Below are 23,240 nucleotides of genomic sequence, written 5' to 3' on the forward strand. Positions count from 1 at the left end.
CAGAACACTGTACAGAGCACTTGAAAATACAATTTGGCAACAGCTAGAGACAATCCCCACCTAACGACGGGCTCACAGTCTAGAAGGGGGGGAGTCAGACAACCAAACAAAACAGGTACAAGTAAAGAAGCATCAATAGCATCAATATAAATAGAATTATAGAGATACGCACCTCGATAAAATAAATAGAATTATAAATATGTACATATATACACCGGTGCTGTGGGGCGGGGAAGAGGGTAGAATAGAGGGAGGGAGTGGGGGCGATGGGGAGAGGAGGAGGAGCAGAGGAAAAGGGGGGCCTAGTCTTATAAATTTATCATGGGATAGATGCAAGATAATCACATCAGACCCAATCCCTGTCTCATAAAGTGATCCCAAGCCTAGGAGGAGGGAGAACAGTTATTTAATCCCCCTTTTCCTGATGAGGAAACTGAAGCACAGAAAGGTTAAGTGACTTGCCCAGGATCACAGAGCAGTCGAGACACGAAAGAGAGATTGGAACCTGAGTCTACCGACTCCCGATTCTATGGTCTTTCACATACAGAGAATGTGTCTGCTTATTGTTAGATTACACTCTCCCTAGTGCTTAGTACAATGCTCTGCACAAGGCAAGTGCTCAGTAAATACGAAAATTGAATGAAGGAATGAATTCTATCAGAAGCTGGATCAAGTTGGCTGCCCAACCTCACTTTATACCAACTTTCCCATACTGTGCTCGCGCCAGTCTTACATGAACAATTTCTTCTTATAACTGCTGGTGACAACTGGAACAAAAAAAAATCTTGATTCTTTCATGTTTGGAAAAGATACCTGATGGAGAACCATGAAAAAAAAGATTTTAATTATACTTTGAGGGACTATTTTCCAAATGATGCATTCCTTTCCTGAGACTTTGGCTTTGGATTTATGATCCCTTTCTTTTCCTTTGTAGACTCGGGTGAGCAGTAGCATCTCGAACAGGCTGGTAAATGGTCCCCTTTGCTTTCTCCGGAAAGGTGATGAGAAAAACACAGCAAACAAACAAAAAAAATTAAATGGCCTGCTCTACTCTCTCCCTCCTCCTCATCCTCGACCTCCTCCTCCTCCTCACCTCTTCCTCTTCCAGCATAGAAGGGCTAAATAAATGAGCACAGCACAGAGCCTGCAGTGATTCCACAAGATGAAACTGTTCTCACTTGAATTAAAATAAATGAAGACAACTTCCGCAAGCTGACTCACTGTCAAAGACCCAGGAGGAGACAGAGAGGCTCATCTGCTTCCCCGAAACTGGGGCCGAGGATCCTGGAGAAAAATTGTCCATAGAGACCTCTGTGGCGTGAGAACTTCCCATGTTAGGACTGAGCCTATTCATTCATTCATTCAATCGTATTTATTGAGCGCTTAGTGTGTGCAGAGCACTGTACTAAGCGCTTGGGAAGTACAATTCAGCAACAAATAGAGATAATCCCTGTCCACAACATGCTCACAGCCCACCCTGGTGAATCTGGCTGAGGGTCACCTTGTGGAATGGCCTGGCTCTGGAAAAAGCACAGCAAGGGGCTGCCGTAGCCTGACTCAGGACCCTCTGCCCTCGCCCAAACCCCTCTCCTCATCCAAACAATCAATCATATTTATTGAGCACTTACTGTGTGCAGAGGACTCTACAGAGCTCTTGGGAAAGTATAATAATAATAAAAATGACGGTATTTGTTAAGCACTTATTATGTGCGAAGCCCTCTTCTAAGTGCTGGGGGGGATACTGGGTGATCAGGTTGTCCCACGTGGGGCTCACAGTCTTCATCCCCATTTTACAGATGAGGTCACTGAGGCTCAGAGAAGTTAAGTGATTTGCCCAAGGTCACACATCTGACAAGAGGCGGGGTCGGGATTAGAACCCATGACCTCTGACTCCCAAGCCCGGGCTCTTTCCACTAAGCTACACTGCTTCTCTGCAACTCAGGGGCTAGAGCATGGGCCTAGGAGTCAGAAGGACTTAATTCTAATCCTGGCTCTGCCACTTACCTGCTGGGTGTGACCTTGGGCAAGTCACTTCACTTCTCTGTGCCTCAGTGACCTCATCTGTAAAATAGGGGTGAAGACTGTGAGCCCCATGTGGGACAGGGACTGTGCCCAATCTGATTAACCGATATTTACCCCAGTGCTTAGTGTAGCGCCTGGATGGTAGTAAGCATTTAACAAATACCTTGTCCTACGCTGTCGAGTCATTTCCAACCCATAGAGATTCCTTGGACATATCTCTCCCACAACGACCCGCCTCCATCTGCAATCGTTCTGGTAGTGGATCCACGGAGTTTTCTTGGTAAAAATGTGGAAGTTGTTTACCATTGCCTCCTTCCACGCAGTAAACTCGATTCTCTGCCCTCAACTCTCTCCCATGTCACTGCTGCCCAGCACAGGTGAGTTTTGACTTGTCGCAGGTTGCCTTCCACTCACTAGCCACCGGCCAAGCTAGGAGTGCAATGCGTATGCCTCTGCTCGATTCTCCCTCCCATAGCCGAGACTGGTAGAGTACTGAAATCTCTCCAGGTGCAATCCTGAGAGGGCTAACAAATACCATTTAATTTAAAAAAAAAAAGAGCCGGTAGATATGTTCCCCCTTCCTTGGAGCTTTCCTACTCTAGTCCTACTTTTCCCCTACCAAATCTCAGTCCAACGAACCAGAAAACAATTACAAAACAATCATGCTTCTGAAGAAAAATAAGCCTCTTCCCCGAAATGCCATTCGAGTCTCTCTCTGAAAACTTGTTTGCATCAGGTTATCTTTCCTCTATCAAATCAGCCAGTGGTATTTATCGAGCACTTACCATTTACAAAGCACTGCACCAACCACTCTGGGGAGTACAATAGATAGGTTCCTTACCATCAACAACCTTATTATCTAGACAGGGATTCATTCATTCCATATAGACACTAAAATAAATGTGACATTGAGATTACGGTAATAATAATAATTATGGTGTTTGTTGAGTACTAACTATGTGCCAGGCACTGTAACTAAGTGCTGGGGTGGATACAAGCAAATCAGTTTGGACACAGTCCCTGTCCCACACAGGGCTCACAGTCTTAATCCCCACTTTACCGATGAATTAACTGAGGCATAGAGACGTGAAGTGGGTTGCCCGGGATCACCCAGCAGACCAGAGGCAGAGCCGGAAATAGAACCCAGGTCCTTCTGATTCCCAGGCCTGTGCTCTTTCCACTAGGCAAGACTGCTTCTCATGGTAAGAAGCGAGAGACAGCAGGAGAGCTCCTTATGGACAGGGAATGTGACTACTAATTTTGTTGGGCTTAGTGAAATGCTCTGCACTCAGCAAATACCACTGATGGATCTCTAAATTGAGAGAGAGCTTGCTACATCATCTCAGAATCAAATCTCCATCCTCACCTGGGACCTACAGGGAGTGTGTCTACCAACTTTGTTATATTGTACTCTCCCAAGCACTTGGAACAGTGCTCTGCACACAATAAGAGCTCTATAAATACCATTGATTGATTAACATAGCTATGTAACTAGAACTATGTAACTGACCTCTCCCCCATGTCCTACCTCTGGCCTGGTACACCCTCCCTCTACATATCCGGCAGATGATTCCTCTCCCCCACTTCAAAGCCTTACTGAAGGCGCATCTCCTCCAAGAGCCTTCCCTGACTAAGCCCTCGTTTCCTCTTCCTCCACTCGTATTTGTTCCTTTTTTTCTACCTCCCTCAGCCCCGCCACACACCTCCGTATCCATAATTTTTATATTTATATTAATGTGTCTCTTCCCATCTAAACTGCAAGCTCACTGTGGGCAGAGAACATTAAATTGTACCCTCCCAAGTGCTTACCCAAGTGTTCAGCACTCAGTAAGTGCTCCATAAAGATGAACGATCGATTAGCTTACATTACTCGGATAGATGCGTGCCATTGGCTCTCTGTTCAACCAACTGCTTCTCTCCAGTGTCTATTCAGCAATTTATGGCTGGGGAACGTGTCTGCTCATTATACTGTACAGTACTCTTCCAGGCGCTTATGATGGTGCTCAATAAATATAACTAACTGAATGACTGCTAGGTACATAGAAAGAGCTCAATAAATACCACTGAATGATATACCCCATCAAAACCAGAGAGATCCAACCTAATTCATCTGTCTAAATTTGAGTGGCCTCTCAGGGTCGTAGCTGGAGAGTTTCCAGTAGTCTACCAGCCTCGGCTATGGGAGGGAGAGTCAAGCAGAGGCCTACCCATTCCATTTCTAGCTTGGCCAGGGGCTAGAGAGTGGAAGACAATCTGCTACAAGTCAAAACTCACCTGTGCTGGGCAGCAGCGGCACGGGAGAGAGTCGAGGGCAGAGACTCATTTACTGCACGGAAGGAGGCAACGGTAAACCACTTCCGGATTTTTACCAAGAAAACTCTACGGATAATCTACCAGAACGATTGCAGATGGGAGTGGGGTGATCTGGGAGAGATGCGTCTATGGCGTGGCTATGGGTCGGACATGCAACAGCATAAGACAACAAAATCTGAGTCGAGACAATGATTGTTTCATTGATGTTTCTAATGCTATTTCAGTCCCTATTCCACTTCCAGCAAGGGTGAACCTACCACTGTGATCTTCTACCACCGTGATCACGTTTCATCGTTTTGTTCCTCTGCTGGGCTGATCAGGGGCCCTTCCTCAGTTAACTGATGATGAATGAATACACTCAAATACTCTAACCTCCATGTTTCATCCAGCACCACATATTCCAAGAGCTTTCTGGTGATTGGCACTTCTGGACTAAAATGTCAATTGATCTAGACTCCCACAGACTTCTGAAGAGGGCCTGGTTTAGTTTAAAAAATATAATTTAATACTAGCGGAGAGATGAGAGTGTTTCCTAAAACATCGAAAGCAGAGCATGCTGTCTTTCAAAATTAAATGTAAAGAAATAGCTTAGAGAACAGATCCGCTAACCAAACTCTGTTGCTGGATTATCACCCGAGCCGGGTCCTAATCCCATCTCCACCACTCGTCCGCTGTGTGACCTCGGGCAACTCACTTCATTTCTCTGTGGTGCTTCATTACCTCATGTGAAAAATGGGGATTGAGACGGTGAGCTCCACTTGGGACAGGAACCGTGTCCAATCTGATTAGTTTGTATCTACCCCAGTGCTTTGCACAATGCCCAGCACATAGTAAGAGCTTAGCAAACACCATAAAAAACAACAAAATGGAAACGTCTCCAGACCGACTGTCAGACTCCCAGGAACAAGAGTGAGTGGCTGAGTATCCACCACGAGAGCTGTTTTTTCTGTACTCTGAGACTGACTGATCACCACTGTACTTACGGATGTAGCTGTTCTCAGGCGCTCTGTCTATTTGGTGGGTACAGGAGACTCCACTGGTGTTCATTCCTGGGGTGCCTGGCCTAACAGAGACCGAGTACCAGCCGTGTTCTCCGTAGGTCTCCCTCCACCTGCGGAGAGAAAAAAGTCACCCAATCGATCAGTTGGGTTGATGGAGCGCTTTTTTTTAAAAATGGTACCTGTTAAGTGCTTGCTATGTGTCAAGCTCCCTCTCAGGGTCGCACCTGGAGAGTTTCCGGTACTCTACTGGTCTCGACTATGGGAGGGAGAGTCAAGCAGATTCCGTTCTTAGCTTGGTCAGGGGCTAGCGAGGGGAATGCAATCCGTTACAAGTCGAAACTCACCTGAGCTGGGCAGCAGCGGCACGGGAGGGAGTCGAGGGCGGAGACTCAGATTTGCTGTGCAGAAGGAGGCAGGGTAAACCTCTTCTGTATTTTTACCAAGACAACTCTATGGATCCACCAGCAGAATGATTGCAGATGGAAGTGGGGCCTTCTGGGAGAGATGTGTCCATGGTGTCTCTATGGGTCGAAGACGACTCGACAGCATAAGACCAGACTGTGTCAAGCACCGTTCGAAGTGCTGGGGTAGATATAAGATAATCAGGTTGGACACAGTCCATGTACCACATCGGGCTCGCAGTCTTAATCCTCATTTTACAGAAGGGCAAGTAACACGTCTGCTAACTCTGTTGTATTATACTCTCTCAAGAGCTCAGTACGGTGCTCTGCACATAGTAACTGCTCGATAAATACTACTGAATGAGTCTTAATCCTCATTTTAGAGAAGGGTAAGTAACACGTCTGCTAACTCTGTTGTATTATACTCTCTCAAGAGCTTAATACGGTGCTCTGCACATAGTAACCGCTCGATAAATACTACTGAATGGTTGATGAGGTAACTGAGGCACAGAGAAGTAAAGTGGCTTGCCCAAGATCACACAGCAGACAAGTGGCAGAGCCAGGACTAGAACCCAGGTCCTCTGACTCCCAGGCCCGCGCTCTTCCCACAAGGCCACGCTGATTCTCACAAAGTGCTTACCATGGGCAGAGCACTGTAGACTGTGAGCCCGTCATTGGGCGGGGATCGTCTCTATCTGTTGCCGAACTGTACATTCCAAGAGCTTAGTACAGTGCTCTGCACATAGTAAGCGCTCAACAAATACTATTGAATGAACGAATGAGCGTATTAAGCGCTTGGAAGAGTACATTTTAACAGAGTTGGTACACAAAAGGAGCTTAAAGTCCAGAAGGAGAGCTTACACATCCAAATTCTGCAAAATAATCAATCTCGAGCAAGCAGACCTAGTTCCTAAAGGAGAATCATAGAAGGAAAGGGGATGAGAATGAGTGGGAAAGGGACTAAGACACCCGGAGGAGTAATGCAAGGGCACCCGGTGTCTAGCCGCCATTCAGCGCACGCAAGAAATAAGGCCAAGGAAAGAGAAAAACAAATGGGAGAGAGAATGGGAGGTCAACTCTCGTCCCTATCACCCCAAACCCTGCCCCCACCATCCCAACTAAGTCATCAGAGGCAAAAGGAAAGTAGGAGGCGATTACCCATTAGACCCCTCACCCTTCCCAACAGGGCAACTCTCTTGGTGGTACAATTATATTAGCTAAGCCATCCCACGGCCCAAATTGAATCAGTGCCGCTAAGCGGGGGAAGAGGAAATGAAGCTGCTGGAAAGGGGAATGCTGAGAGGATGAAACATCAAGCAGAAGAGTGCCAGATTCTCTCCTGGACTCGCTCTAAAATCGACCTGGCAAAACTCCACTTCCCCCCTTAAGAAAGTAGCAGCAACCTATTTGCCCCGCTGTCAGCAGACCCCTGCTTTTGTTGGGTGTGACCCCCCCCCCCCCCGCAAGTCACTTCACTTCTCTGTGCCTCAGTTATCTCATCTGCAAAATGGGGATCAAGACTGAAAGCTCCACGTGGGACATGGACTGTGCGCAACCTGATTATCTCATCTCTACCCCAGCGCTTAATTCAGGGCCTGGCCTGTCGTAAATGTTTAACGAATTGCATTTTAAAAAAAAAAACCTAACTAAACCTTGGAGAACCTGTTAGCTCGAGCTGCAAAATGGCTGAGACTGTAAACCCGTCTAAGGGCAGGGACTGTCTCTCTCTCGCCGACTTGTTCATTCCAAGCGCTTAGTACAGTGCTCTGCACATAGTAAGCGCTCAATAGATACTATTGAATGAATACTGTCACTTCAAAGGTAAGGCTGAATAATGACAATGACCTCAAATGCACCTGGAAATCTTCTATCAAGCCACTCTTTCCCACTTTCATTCATTCATTCAATTGCATTTATTGAGCACTTACTGTGTGCAAAGCATTTGGGAGAGGAGGAGGAAGGGCTCTCCTGCATCTTGCACGTGGATTTGCACCCTTTATTCACCCCTTCCTAAGCCCCACCGCACTTATGTACATATCCGTAATTTAATTTGTATTTTTTATGTTATCTGTTTATGGCACCTATTATGTGCCGGGAACTGGACTAAGCGTTGGGGTAGATACAAATTAATCAGGTTGGACGGTCTGTGTCCCACACGGGGCTCACAGTCTCAATTCCCATTTTACTGCTGAGGAAACTGAGGCCCAGAGGAATTGAGGGACTTCCCCAAGGTCACACTGCAGACAAGCGGGGGAGCGGGATTAGAACCTGAGTCCTTCTGACTTCCAGACCTGTGATCTTTCCACTGGGCCATGCTGCTTCTCTTTATTTAACATCTCTCTCCCCCCCAGACTGTTAAGCTCATTATGGGCATGGAATGTGTACTGGACGATTTACCATCCTGTCTCTGATCTGTCTCCTTCCCATATTGTGCTAGACATCCTGTCTCCATGTAATCTCCTTCCTGTGAAAGGTCAATCAGTTGAATTTGGGCAACGATGTGTCAATTACATTACCACTACTAAGAACTGGTTCTGAGTGGAGGGTGAAGTTCCGGCCAGTGCAAGAGGGTTGGGTGGGATTTGGGGTGCCCACTGGAAGAGTTGCGGTCGACTCGAGTGGGATGCGGAAATGCTTGCAAATAAAGGTACCGGGTTCGGGACGGCTCGTGGCTGTTCGTCACCCGTACCCCACTGGGGTGAACGGGCGGCAGCCACTTTCCTCCCTTTCCTGCTCTCTCGGCTCGCTCTCCTGAGTCTGTTCATTTCTACACCAAGGTCACGAAACCCTCCCATGCTACGGCGAGATCGGAGTCGTTTCTCTGACAAAAATCCCTAACACAATGTGTTTACAAACTATGTTATGTTGTCTTCTCCCAAGCACTTAGTACAGTGCTCTGCACGCAGTAAGCACTCAATAAATATGTCATTGATTGATTCTCAAGTGGAACTGCTACTAAGTTAAAAAAAGAAAACTGAGGGCCAGGGCAAGGTGGTCATTTAGGCCCATTTAGGCTAGCAGGAGCAGAGGGTTTCTCCTCATTCCCAAGTGGGACTCGTCTGGTCCTGGCGTCCAACGTTTAGCACGGAGATTCCGTCCTGGGGAGGGGAGAGGTCCAGGCTGATCGGGAAGGAGTCCAAGCCTCAGTTATGGCACTGATGGGAATGACCGACTCCCGAGTGATGGGCTTTAACTTCAGATTCATTAAGCTCTAGAATGGATAGATTCCAATTTGTGAGCAAAATCAATGTGAGCTGGTTTTAATAAGTATGTGAACCTGGCTGTCAGAACGTTAGTGGATTCTTTTTAGCAACATGCCAGTTTGCCGAAACACAGATATGGGCTGGATCACTGCCTTATCCAAACCACCCGATTCAGGGCTCCAGAAACATGTGATGAACTTGGAAAGTCAGATACAGCGAGCTAAGGTAATAATAATGTTGGTATTTGTTAAGCGCTTCCTATGTGCCAAGCACTGTTCTAAGCGCTGGAGGAGATAGAAGGTGACCAGTTTGTCCCACATGGGGCTCACAGCCTTCATCCCCATTTTACAGATGGTGTAACTGAGGCACAGAGATGTTAAGTTTGTTCTTGTCTGTCCGTCTCCCCCGGTTAGACTGTAAGCCCATCAAACGGCAGGGACTGTCTCTATCTGTTGCCGACTTGTTCATCCCAAGCGCTTAGTACAGTGCTCTGCACATAGTAAGCGCTCAATAAATACTATTGAATGAATGAATGAATGAATAAGTGACTTGCCCAAGGTCACACAGCAGGCAAGTGGCTGAGGCGGGATGTGAACCCATGACCTCTGGCTCCCAAGCCAGATACATACAAGATAAGGTACAGACAAGGTACAGATGCTCAAAATGCCACCATCAACTATACTAGGGCAGCTAATAATAATAATGATAATTATGGTATCTGTTAAGTCCTTACTATGTGCCAGTCACTGTACTAAGCACTGGGCTGGGTCTGCGTGGCTCAGTGGAAAGAGCCCGGGCTTTGGAGTCAGAGGTCATGGGTTCGACTCCCAGTTCTGCCGCTTGTCAGCTGTGTGACTGTGGGCAAGTCACTTCACTTCTCTGAGCCTCAGTTACCTCATCTGTAAAATGGGGATTAACTGTGAGCTTCACGTGGGACAACCGGATGACCCTGTATCTCCCCCAGCGCTTAGAACAGTGCTCTGCACTTAGTAAGTGCTTAACAAATGCCAATATTATTATTATGTGTAAATCAGGTTGAACGCAGGTTGAAGCCCCTGTCCCTGTGGGGCTTGCGATCTCTATCCCCATTTGACAGATGAGGCAACTGAGGCCCAGAGAAGTGAAGTGACTTGCCCAAGGTCACCCAGCAAACAAATGGCAGAGAAGGAACCCATGACCTGCTGACTCCCATGCGCGGGGTCTATCCATCACACCATGCCGCTTCCCCTGAGTGTCCTTGGGAATACAGTCAGTGGGACCCGTAATGCCATAATGTCACGGGATCCATTTTGCAAGAGTGTGCCTGTTATCTGGGATCCTAGCGTGTTTCTCTGTGGGGACCCTTAAACCCCCCTTTTTGCTCTAGAACCCACATATTCCTCTTCCAGGTTTATAGGAACTTTAGCCCCTCATCTGAGTCAGGAACTGTTGGAGAGGGAGACACGATCCCGAAAATTTTTTCAGGGATATAAAAGTGTCTGATATCGCAGCGCTATGTGACAGGGGACGGGACGGGGACACGGGCCTGTCCATTCTAAAACTGGATGACTGGACAAACTAGTTCGTGCACTGAGGGTTGACGATCAGTGGTTCGTGAATCATACGCTGCTCTCCTGGAACTAAATTTGTCCCGGGGAGCTCCAGGCCAGTTCCGAGGAAAAGACCCGGCCTGGGACTATGAGATGCTCGTTCTCCTTGCCTCTGGGGGATCATTTTGCCCTTGGCTTTGAAGGCAGAGCTGCCTTCCGCCCTCCACAGCCGCAGCCCTTCCCCTCCTGTCTCCCCACCTCCTTAGGCCGTGATAATGATAATAATTGTGATATCTGTTAAGCACTTACTATGTGCCAGACTATGATAAGCACTAGGGTGGAAACAAGCAAATTGGGTTGGACACAGTCCCTGTCCCACGTGGGGCTCACAGACTCAATCCCCATTTTACAGATAAGGTAGCTGAAGCACAGAGAAGCGATGTGACCTGCCCAAAGTCACGCAGCAGACAAGTGGCAGAGCCAGAATAAGAACTCACCACCTTCTGACTCCCAGGGCCATGCAATATCCACTCCACCGTGCTGCTGCTTCTCATGGCAGAGAGCCCTGCAGCCAGACCAGCCACTGGTTTGCAGGATGAAGCCTCGGAGGAGAGCCGGAGCTCCCTTTTCTTCCCATATAATCCTCATTCATTCCTTCTGTGGTATTTATTGAGATCTTACTCTGTGCAGAGCACTGTACTAAGCACTTGGGAGATGGAGAAGCAGCGTGGCTTAGTAGAGAAGCAACATGACTTAGTGGAAAGAGCATGGGCTTGGGAGTCAGAGGTCATGGGTTCCAATCCCAGCTCCGCCAATTGTCAGTTGTGTAACCTTGGGCAAGTTACTTAACTTCTCTGTGCCTCAGTTCCCTCATCTGTAAAATGAGGATTAAGACTGTGAGCCCCACGTGGGACAACCTGATTACCTTGTATCTACCCCCAGCACTTAGAACAGTGCTTGGCACATAGTAAGTGCTTAACAAATACCATCATTATTATTATTATTATTAAGACAACAATAAACAGACACGTCCCCTGCCCACAAAGAGCTTCCAGTCGAGAAGTCGGAGACAGACATCAATACAAGCAAATAAATTACAGATAAGTACATAAGTGCTGTGGGGCTGGGAGGGGGCAAGAACATAGAGAGCAAGTCAGGTCGACATGGAAGGGAGTGGGAGAAGAGGAAAGGAGGAGATGTGCCATCTCTCCAATAAGGCTTTGAATGCGGGGAGAGTAATCATCTGTCGGATTTGAGGAGGGAGGACATTCCGGGCCAGAGGCAGGATGTGGGCAAGTGGTCGGTGGCAAGATAGGGGAGATCCCACAGTGAGAAGGTTGGCACAAGAGGAGGGAAGTGTGCCTGCTGGCTTGTAGAAGGAAAGTAGTGAGTTGAGGTAGGAGCTTAAAACAGTGTTTTAACATAGTAAGTGCTTAACAAATATCATCATTATTATTATTATTGTTATTATTAGGAGGAGGAAGAGGGGGCAAGGTGGTGGAGTGCTTTAAAGCCGATAGTGAGGAGTTTTTGTTTGTTACGGAGGTGGATGGGCAACCACTGGAGTTTTTTGAGGAGTGGGGTGACATCCCGACTCTGCCACTTGTCAGCTGTGTGACTGGGGGCAAGTCACTTAACTTCTCGGTGTCTCGGTCACCTCATCTGTAAAATGGGGATTAAGACTGTGAGCCTCTCGTGGGACAGTGTGATTCCCCTGTAGCTACCCCAGAACTTAGAACAGTGCTCAGCACATAGTAAGCGCTTAACAAATGCCAACGTTATTATTATGTCCTGAACGTTTTTGTAGAAAAATGATCCTCCCTCCCCCCGACTCTGCTCCTCCTCCCCGCTCATAAGGTCTGCTCTGTCATCCTCTCCAGGAGAAGCCAGTGTCTCAGAGGGTCTGGGGGGAGTGGGGAGATGGAGGCTCTGAACCCCTCAAAGCCCTGTGGGCTACAGAGGGAAAGGGGAAGGGGGGTGTTAAAATTTGCCCAAAATGAAAAATACCCCAAACCTGTCCTGCGATAGCACCCCACAAGCCACTGGCCTCCGGTTCACTCTCGAAGCCTCACCTTCCCATCCGAACCCCAGCTGTGGATAGGCCGGGGCAGGGTGGGAGCAGCTGTCGATGGCAGGGCCGGCCCCTCATGCAGACCCCCGCCTTTCACCTCCCCTCCCCTTCTCAGGCGGGGGCTCGGGCTGGGAAACGGAGAGGAGCAGGCGATGGGACTGAGCTACGCTGGCAGCAAAAGTTGTCGCTCTGGAGCAGCTGTGGCTTCAGGGCCTAGGATGACACCATCACATTATCGCTTCCTCAGGGCACGGCAGAAGGTAATTCCATTTGGCTCTTCTACCCCAAAGGGCTGCCGACCCTCGTTAAACTCGATCGAACCGACCATTTCTATTTATTGAGCACCTCTCTTCACAAGCCCGGTAGACAGGGATGTAAGGGTTTCTCAGTGGGATTCTCATCACCATCAGCAGGCTCATCTTCTGACTGAACAACAACCCTGCTGGGGGACGAGCCCTGAACTGAACAGAAGCTGAAGAACTGGCGCAGGCGTCACCACCGCTTCCGGTTAAGCTATTTCAGAGTGCGTATAACTGTTCCCTCTCCAGTGACTTCTTCCTCACCGCTTTCAAACTTACCCACATCTCCCCTATCCTAAAGTAACCTTCCCTTCACCCCACGGCTCCCTCCAGTTATCACTCCATCTCCCTCTTACCATTCCTCTCCAAACCCCTTGAGCGAATCGTCTTACCCGCCGTCTCAAGTTCCTCCCCTCCGATTCCCTCCTTAACCCCCTCCAATCTGGTGTCCGTCCCCTTCGCTCCACAGAAACCGCCCATCTCAAATGATCTCCTTCTTGCCAAATCCAACAGCCTCTAGTCCATGTTAATCCTCCTTGACCTCTCAGCTGCCTTCGACGCTGTCATCCATCCCCTTCTCCTGGAAACATTACCGTATCCCGGATTCACTGACAATGTCCTCCCCTCCTATCTTTCTGGCCACTCATTCTCAGTCTCTTTCGTGGGCTTCTCCTCTGCTTCCTACCCCATAACTGTGGGTGTCCCTCAAGGTTCAGTTCTGGGTCCCCTTCTATTCGCCATCTACACCCATTCCCTTGGAGAACTCGTTCACTCACGTGACTGTAACTACAATCTCTACACAGAAGATTCCCAAATCTAGATCTCCAGCCCGATCTCTCTCCCTCTCTCTCTCTCTGCGGTCTCACATTTCCTCCTTCCTTCAAAACATCTCTATATGGATGTCCCACCATCATCTCAAACCTAATATGTCCGAAACAGAACTTACCTTCCCCCCCAAACCCTGTCCTTCCCCTGACTTACCCATCACTATAGATGGCACCACCATCCTTCCTGTCTCACAAGCCTAACCTTGTTGTAATCCTTGATTCCTCTCTCTCGGTCAACCTACATTTTCAATCCACTACTAAATTCTGTCAGTTTGACCTTACAGCATAGCTAAAATCTACCTTTTTCTCTCCATCCAAACCGCTACTACGCTGATACAGTCACTCATCCTATCCCGCCTGGATTACCGCATCAGCCTTCTTGTTGACCTCCCTTCCTCCTGTCTCTCCCCACTCCAGTTCGTACTTCACTCTGCTACCTGGATCATTTTTCTACAGATATGTTCAGGCCATGTTTCCCCACTCCTCAAGAACCTCCAGTCGTTGCCCGATCCACTTCTTCATTCAACAAAAACTCCTTACCATCAGCTTTGAAGCACTCAATCACCTTGCCCTCCTCCTACCTCACTTCATCACTCTCTTACTACAACCAAGTCCACACACTCTGCTGCTCTTATGCTAACCTTCTCACTGTGCCTCGATCTCGCCTATCTCACCACCGACCCCTCGCCCACGTCCTGCCTCTGGCCTGGAACACCGTCCTTCCTCAAATCTGACAGACAATTTACTCTCCCTTCCTTCAGAGCCTTACTGAGGGCACATCACCTCCAAGAGGCCTTCCCAGACTAAGGTCCACTTATCCTCATCTCCCAGTCCCTCCTGTATCACCCTGACTTGCTCCCTTTTTTCATCACCCCTCCCAGCCCCACAGCACTTGTGTACATATCTATAAGCATGGCGTAGTGGATAGAGCACAGGCCTAGGAGTCAGAAGGTCATGGGTTCTAATCCCGGCTCCACCACTTGTCTGCTGTGTCTGCTCTGTCTGCTTGTCTGGGCAAGTCACTTCACTTCTCTGTGCCTCAGTTACCTCATCTGTAAAATGAGGATTGAGACTGTGAGCCCCACCTGAGACAGAGACTGTGTCCAACCTTATTAGCTTGTATCCGCTCCAGCACTTAGAACAGTGCCTGGCACATAGTAAGCACTTAACTTATTAATAATAACTTACTTAATAACAATTATTATTGTCACCCCTTCTGGACTGTAAGCCCCTTGTATTCTACTCTCCAAAGTGCTTAGTACAGTGCTGTGCACCCAGTAAGCACACAATAAATACAACTGGCTCACTGAAACATGAACTGCAACATGACTCCATTTTGTGGAGCAAAATGTAACGATAGAATATCATTAACTGGCTCCTCAACCTCTTGGATGGCTTCTGAAGCATCTGAATTCTTAGTTGCAGCCATCTGGGATGGGTTCTAATGAGAGTAAGAACTCAGAAGAACTGATAGAATCTATCTAGACTTCAGTAAGCTTTCCAAATCAGTCCCACACAGAATTTTCATCAGTAAATTTAGAAAGTATGGCTTTGACCAAACTATTGGTTGATGGGGCCATGTCCACAGGGAAGTTATCAAAGTCTAAGGGAGAGTAAGCTTGGGGGGGAGGCGGTAAATTGTAAGATTTCCAAAAGGTATCAGCTTTAATGATTAGTATTAATGCATTATCATCACTATTCAATCATTATTATGTGCTAGTAATTGTTCATTCATTCATTCAATAGTATTTATTGAGCGCTTACTATGTGCAGAGCACTGTACTAAGCTCTTGGAATGTACAAATAGGTAACAGATAGAGACAGTCCCTGCCCTTGGATGGGCTTACAGTCTAATCGGGGGAGACGGACAGACAAGAACAATAGCAATAAATAGAATCAAGGATTCTATTAATTATTATTAATTGTATGTGTAGATATAAAACATTGCAATCAGATCAGTCACAGTCCCTGTCCCACGTGGGGTTCAACTTCTAAGAGGGAGGGAAAACAGCTTTGTAATCCCCATTTTACAAATAAGGGGAGTGAGATACAGAGAAGTCAAGTGATATGCCCAAGGTCACAGAGCAGCCAAGTGACAGAGACAGGATTAACTCCCGGGTCTCCGGATTCCTAGTACTGCGCTCTTTCTGCTAGCCCGCGTTGCTTCTGAGACCAGCACTCTACAATATCCTTGCTGAAGACATGGACAAAAGAACAAGAACGCATATTCATCAGATACAAAGATCGTAGTAACTTGAGGGGAGTTGTTAACCCTTTAGAATCCATCAAACAGTGGTATTTTTTGAGCGCTTACAGTACGCAGAGCACTGTACTAACAACCACTTGAGACGGCTGATACAACAGAAGTTGATAGACTCGTTTCTACATCTACATAGACAAATCTACATCTCCTCCCCAGTTCTCTCTCCCTCCCTCCAGGCTCGTATCTCCTCCTGCCTTCAGGACGTCTCCACCTGGATGTCTGCCCGCCACCTAAAACTCAACGCGTCCAAAACTGAGCTCCTTATCTTCCCTCCCAAACCCTGTCCTCTCCCTGACTTCTCCATCACTGTGGACGGCACGACCATCCTTCCCGTCTCACAAGCTCGCAACCTTGGTGTCATCCTGGACTCTGCTCTCTCATTCACGCCACATATCCAATCCATCACTAAAACCTGCCGGTCTCACCTTCCCAACATCGCCAAGATCCGCCCTTTCCTCTCCATCCAAACTCCTACCTTGCTGGTACTAGCTCTCATAATCTCTGCCCGAATTATCTTTCTACAGAAACGCTCTGGGCATGTCACTCCCCTCCTCAAAAACCTCCAGTGGTTGCCTATCAGTCTCTGCATGAAGCAAAAACTCTTCGCTCTTGGCTTCAAACCTCTCCATCACCTTGCCCCCTCCTACCTCACCTCCCTTCTCTCCTTCTACAGCCCACTCCGTACACTCCGCTCCTCTGCTGCTAACCCCCTCACAGTGCCTCGTTCTCGCCCGTCCCGCCGTCGACCCCTGGCCAACATCCTATCGCTGACCCGGAACGCCTTCCCTCCTCACATCCGCCAAAGTGACTCCCTTCCCCTCTTCTCAAAGCCGTACTGAGAGCTCACCTCCTCCTGGAGGCCTTCCCAGACTGAGCCCTCTGTTTCCCTCAGCCCCTCCTCCCCTCCCTATTGCCCCTACTCCCTCCCTCTGCTCTCCCCACTTCCCCTCCCCACAGCATATATTTGTATATATTATTTATTACTCTATTTTATTAATGATGTGTATATTTCTATGATTCTATTTATCTTGATGGCATTGATGCCTGACTACTTGTTTTGTTTTGCTGTCTGCCTCCCCCTTTGTGAGCCCATGGTTGGGCAGGGATTGTCTCTATCTGTTGCCAAATTGTACATTCCAAGCTCTTGGTACAGTGCTCCGCACACAGTAAGCACTCAGTAAATATGATTGAATGAATGAACATTTCCTGACCAGAAGAAGCTTGTAGTCTAGAAAGGGGAAAGGACATTAAAATGAATTACAGATATGTACATGTGAATATCAAGTATTTAAATGGTGCAGGTCCAAGTACGTAGGCGATGCCAAAGGGAGAAGGAGAGGGGGAAATGAGGGGCTTAAATCGGCCTGTTGTAGTGGGTATGATTTTAGTAAGGCTTTGAAGGTGGGGAGAGTAGTGTTTCTTAAATATGAAGGGGGAGAGGGTTCCAGGCCAGAGGAAGGAGAAGGGCAAAGGGGCGACAACACTGAGGGATAGTGAGTATGCATTAGGTGGTCTGGGTTGTACTAGGAAATCACTGAGGTAAGGCAGGAAGGGGCAAGCTGAATGAGTACTTTAAAGCCACTGGAAAGGGGTTTCTGTTGACGTGGAGGTGGTTGGACAACCACTAAATAGGTTCTCGATGAGCGGGAAGACATGGACTGATTTTTTTTTTAGCAAAACGATCCGGGCAGAAGAGTGAAGTATGGACTGGAGTGGGAAGAGGCAGAAGACAGGGAGGTCAGCGAGGAGGCAGATAGAGGAGTCAAAGTGGGATATGATAAATACTTGTATCAGCAAGGCAGCAGTTTGGTTGTAAAGAAAAGGGTGAATTCCCATACCGTTGGGATTTGGTGACATCGATACGTGGGTTGAATGAAACAGATGGGTCGAGGAATTTGCCAAGGTTGTGAGACGGAGAGGATGGTGGTGCTGTCTACAGTGATGGGAAAGGCAGGGAGAAGACAAGGTTCCGGTGGGAAGATGAAGAGTTCCGATTTGGACATGTTAAAGTTTGAGGTGTCCACAGGACATCCAAGTAGAGATTTCCTGAGGGCAGGAGGAAATGCAAAACTGCAGAGAAGAAGAGAGTCGGGGCTGGAGGGGTAGATTTGGGAAACGTCCGTGTAGAGACGGTAATTAAAGCCGTGGGAGTGGATGAGTTCTCCAAGGGGGAATAGAAGAGGACCCAGAACTGAGCCTGAAGGGTCTCCCGCAGTTAGAGGGTGGAAGGAAGAAGAGGAGCCTGAGAAAGACACTGAAGAGCAGCCAGAGAGAAAGCAGAGAACCAGGAGAGGACAGTGTCATTGAAGGCAAGGTTAGATCACGTTTCCAGGAGAAGGGGGTGATCGGCAGTGTCGAAGGCAGCTGAGTGGTCTAAGAAGATTAGGATGGAGTGGAGGCGATTGGATTTGGCCAGAAGGTAGTCATTTGTGACCTTAGAGAGGGCGGTTTTGGTGGAGTGAAGGGGGAGAACGCCAGACCGGAGGGGGACAAAGGAGAGAATTGGAGGAGGCGAGTGGAGACAGCGGATGTAGACGTCTCGTCCGAGGAGGTGATTCAATTCAAAGTATCCTCGATAAATTAGAAAAATCACCTACGGGATTAAAATGGAAAAGGAGAGCAGTGCTGGATGGCATACTTAAACAGAAAAATCAAGGTCTATAAATGCAGGTTGGAGAGGGGCCCATTGAGAAGCAGTCAATCCAGAGAATGCCATCATATTACAGTCCTGGAATGTCTTAACTGAGTGTGACTTTCAAGAGCTACAAAGTCATCCTACTCATAGATCCAGCGCTAGTTGCCAAGCCCCTCTTTAGAATATTGTGTCTGGTCTTGCAAACCACATTTTGAAATGGATGTGTAGAACCTGGAGAGGTTCCAGAGAAGAGTGACAAAAAATGATTCAAGAGATGGAAAATGAGATCTATTCAGAAAGATGAAAAAGGAACTGAAGTTGTTTATCCTGGAGCAGACAAACCTAAAGGAGGACTTAGTATCTGCTTTCAAGAGTGCAACTTTCCTGAAGAGGAGGAGGAGGGAGAGGAGGAAGGGGAAGGAAAAAAGGGAGGGGAGGGACGAAAAGGAGGAGAGGGAAAGGAGGATCAGTTGGTAGCCGGGTCCACTAGTAATATTAATAATTGTATTTATTAAGAGCTACTACGTGCCAAGCACTGTACTAAATGGTGGGGTAAAAACAATTTAATCAGGTCAGAATTTACCCCCGTTTTACGGACTAGGAAACTGAGGCACCGAGAAGTTAAGTGACCCGCTCAAGGTCCCACAAGAGGCAAGTAGCAGAGCCAGAATTCGAAACTTGGTCTCCTGACTCCAGTCCTAGGCTCCTGCCCTAAACCACACTGCCCAGACACGAGGAGATGGGCTTACTCAACAGAGGAAGAATTTCCTTGACTGTCAAAGTTCTAAAACCCTGAAATGGGCAACAAGGAAAATTGTGGAATCTCCACCTTGAAGAGAGCTCGGGAAGGAACAGTTGTATATTATGGGGTAAACATTCACCTGCCTGAGCTGGGCTAGGGGCTCTTTCTCAGATCTATGGGGTTTTTTTTGAGTGGGGGGGGTTGTTTGTTTGTTGGTTTAATGGTATTTGTCAAGCACTTACTCTGTGTCTGGCACTGTTCTAAACGCCGCGGTAGATATAAGCAAATCGGGTTGGACACGGTCCCTGTCCCACCTGGGGGTCACAATCAATCCCCATTTTACAGATGAAGTAACTGAGGCACAGGGAAGTGAAGTAACTTGCCCAAGGTCACACAGCAGACATATGGCGGAATAGGATTAGAACCCAGGTCCTCCCGACTCCCAGGCCTGTGTTCTAGCCACTAGGCCACGCCGTTTCTCTGAAAACTAAGATGGGGAGTGGTCGGCTCCGTCCAAGGGCAGCAGTGATAATGAATGAATGGTTGGCTTAGTCAACAACCCAATTTTTGTTGATTTGAAGGGTCAGTGGTTGACAAAGAGAAACTCCTTACCCATCGACCTGAAAGCACTCTGTCATCTTGCCCCCTCCTACCTCACCTCGCTGCTCTCCTGTCTCAGCCCAGCCTGTACATTTGTACATTTTGCACCTCCAGTACCAACCTACTCTCTGCACCTCCATCTCTTCTATCTCGTCGCCCACCTCTCGCCACGCCCTGCCTCTGGCCTCGTCCGCCCTCTTCATATCTGCCGGACGATCACTCTCCCTTCAAAGCCTTATTGAGGGCACATGTCCTCCAAGAGGGCTTCCCTAAGCCTCCATTTCCTCTTCTCCCACTCCCTTCTGCGTGACCTTTCCACTTGCATTTGTACCCTGCATTCACCTCTCCTTCAGCCCCACAGCTCTTACGCGCGTATCCGTAATTTATTTATTTATATTGCTGTTTTTCTCCCCCTCGAGACTATGAGATCATCGTGGGCACATTCTGTTATACTGTTATATTGAGCTCTCCTAAGTGCTTAGTACAGCGGTCCACACACTGTGAGCGCTCCGTAAGTCCAATCAAATGATTGAATAATCTAACAAATGTTTGACCAGTCAATCAAAGTGGGCATCGGCAATCAAAATGGTACCATCCCCAGCTAGCTGGACACTGTGAATGACGGCGACCAGGGCTCATAATCAATCGATCGATCGACGGTATTTACTGAGTCCTTACTTTAAGAATGATTAATAATAATTACGGCATTTTTTAAGTTCTTACTTCGTGTCGGTCACTGTCCTGAACACTGGCGTAGATACAAGCAAATCGGGTTGGACCCAGTCCCCGTCCCAAGTGGGGCTCACAGTCTCAATCCCCATTTTATATATGAGGGAACTGAGACACAGAGAAGTAAAGTGACTTGTCCAAGGTCACCCGGCAGACAAGCGGCAGAGCTGGGATTAGAACCCGTAACTTTCTGACTCCCAGACCCTTGCCCACCCACTATGCCATGCTGCTTTGTGCAGAGCGCTGTGCTAGGCGCTTGGGAAAGTACAATACAACAGAGTTAGCAGACACATTTTCTGCCCATAACAAGCTTACAGTCTAGAGACAAGCTTCTTCTGGGCAGCAGACTTCAGCTGTTAAGAATTTCTTGTTTTTCCCAAGACAGGAGGGTAGAGCCTTAGCCAGGTCAATATCCGGGCAAGGCTGGGTCACAATGGGTGAGGGTTCATTCATTCATTCAATAGTATTTATTGAGCGCTATGTGCAGAGCACTGTACTAAGCGCTTAGAATGGACAAATCGGCAGCAGATAGAGACAGTCCCTGCCCTTTGACGGGCTTACGGTCTAATCGGGGGAGATGGATGGACAAGAACAATGGCGATAAATAGAGTCGAGGGGAAGAACATCTCAATAAAAATATAGCAAATAAATAGAATCAGGGTGATGTACATCTCATTAAACAAAATAAATAGGGTGATGAAGATATATGCAGTTGAGCGGACGAGTACGGTGCTGAGGGGAGGGGAAGGGAGAGGGGGAGGAGCAGAGGGAAAGTGGGGAGAAGAGGGTTTAGCTGCGGAGAGGTGAAGGGGTGGGGGTGGAGGGACAGAGGGAAAAGGGGAGCTCGGTCTGGGAAGGCCTCTTGGAGGAGGTGAGCTTTAAGTAGGGTTTTGTGGAGAGGAAGAGAATCAGTTTGGCGGAGGTGAGGAGGGGAGGGCGTTCCGGGACCGCGGGTGGACGCGGCCCGGGGGTCGGCGGCGGGATAGGCGAGACCGGGGCACGGCGAGGAGGTGGGCGGCGGAGGAGCGGAGCGTGCGGGGTGGGCGGTAGAAAGAGAGAAGTGAGGAGAGGTAGGAAAGGGTGAGGTGATGGAGAGCCTTGAAGCCCAGCCTTCGTCATTCTCATTTGTATCTCTTCTCTTATGCTTTTTTCCTTTTCTAAGTTTAGCTATTTGGGTCCCCTCGTCTCCCTAATGAGACTGTAAACTCCTGGAGGGTAGAGACCAAAATCACATCACATCTCCAAGAGTCCCTCATTTCCAAACGCTTAGGACAGTGCTCTGTACTCAGTATGCACTCAATAAATACGATTAAATGAATGAATTTCCCTTATTCTCTCTCCCTTCTTCGTCACCTACGCGCTTAGATCTGTTGCCGATTTGTCCATTCCAAGCGCTTAGAACGGAGCTACGCACATAGTAAGTGCTCAATAAATGCTGTTGAATGAATCTGTACCCTTTAAGCACTTGATATTCAGTCCACCCTCAGCCCTACAGAACTTATGTACATAGCTGTACTTTATTTTATGTTCTGTCTCTACCTCTTGACTGTAAGGTCCCTTTGGGCAAAGAACGTGTCTCGTACTATACTGTACTTTCCAAAGAGCTTAGTAAGTGCTCTCTTTCGTTACATAGTGAGTGCTCAATAAATACCACTGATCGATTTCCTTTTAATGGTATTTATTAAGGGCTTATTATTCATTCAATAGTATTTATTAAGTGCTTACTATTTGCAGAGCACTGTACTAAGCTCTTATAATAGTAACTATGTACTTGTTAAGCCCTTACTATGCGCCCGGCAAGATTCTAAGCACCGGAGTAGATACGAAGTAGTCAGTTTGGGGACCGACCTGATCGTCCCCAACCTAACCTGATGGTCCCCAAGCAATGTTCTAAGTGCTAAAGTAGATAAAAGTTAATCGGGTCGAACCCAGTCCCTGTCCCTCACGATGCTCATAACCCATGTAAGAGGGAGAACTGGTATTGAATCCCCATTTTACAGCTGAAGCCCAGAGAAGTTACCTGACTTGCCCAAAGTCACACAGCCATCACGGGAGGGAACCGAGGTCAGAACCCAGGTCCGCTGGCTTCCCAGACTGACTGACCCTGTTCCTTATTTCCTACTGTGTTTGCACAAAGTGCCTGGCACCATTTACTGCACACGGTGAGTGTCCAATAAATGCAGACAATGACGATGAAGTTCTAACTGCTCCCTTTCCCCCTAAAAGTCCTCGTCTCCCGTCAGGGAGCCCGGGGTGATGAAAATCGGGAGGGGGTTAGTCCGTGACGTAGTTCTGACATCAGAGCACCAGCTGGAAGTGAAGCCATTCGCTTCTGACTTCGGACTGTGTCAGTGCCGAGGCAGGAACCAGGCTGGCATGGTTCGGTGGCACCAAGTAGCCGAGCAAGGCATAGGCAGGAAGCAGGTCAAACCAAGCCGGGCGCTGGATTTCCAGCCTGTACCTGGCTCGATTCACTTCCCCTCTAGACCTTGAGCTCACTGTGGGCAGGGAATGTCGCTGTTATATTGTTATACCGTACTTTCCCTAGCGCTTGGTACGGTGCTCTGAACACAGTACGCGCTTAATAAATACGATTGAATGAGTG

The 23,240-nt window shown here is 48.0% G+C and overlaps 1 protein-coding gene and 2 non-coding genes across 3 annotated transcripts in view; 1 reads left to right on the forward strand and 2 right to left on the reverse strand.

The window, feature by feature from the left end:
* Positions 1-23,240, reverse strand: part of LOC100681967 (heparan-alpha-glucosaminide N-acetyltransferase-like) — a 377,018-nt gene that overhangs the window by 321,484 nt on the left and 32,294 nt on the right. The window contains 1 exon segment of the mRNA XM_029059391.2: positions 5,319-5,446. Within this exon segment, the coding sequence (XP_028915224.1) occupies positions 5,319-5,446 (128 nt within the window).
* LOC114810454 lies at positions 2,410-2,547 on the reverse strand. Its single transcript, XR_003758153.1, has one exon. It is a non-coding gene; the product is annotated as a small nucleolar RNA SNORA7 (small nucleolar RNA).
* Positions 4,149-4,286, forward strand: LOC114810548. The gene has a single exon (XR_003758244.1). It is a non-coding gene; the product is annotated as a small nucleolar RNA SNORA7 (small nucleolar RNA).

The sequence above is a fragment of the Ornithorhynchus anatinus genome, chromosome 3 (assembly GCF_004115215.2).
Source record: "Ornithorhynchus anatinus isolate Pmale09 chromosome 3, mOrnAna1.pri.v4, whole genome shotgun sequence".
NCBI classification, from domain to species: domain Eukaryota; kingdom Metazoa; phylum Chordata; class Mammalia; order Monotremata; family Ornithorhynchidae; genus Ornithorhynchus; species Ornithorhynchus anatinus.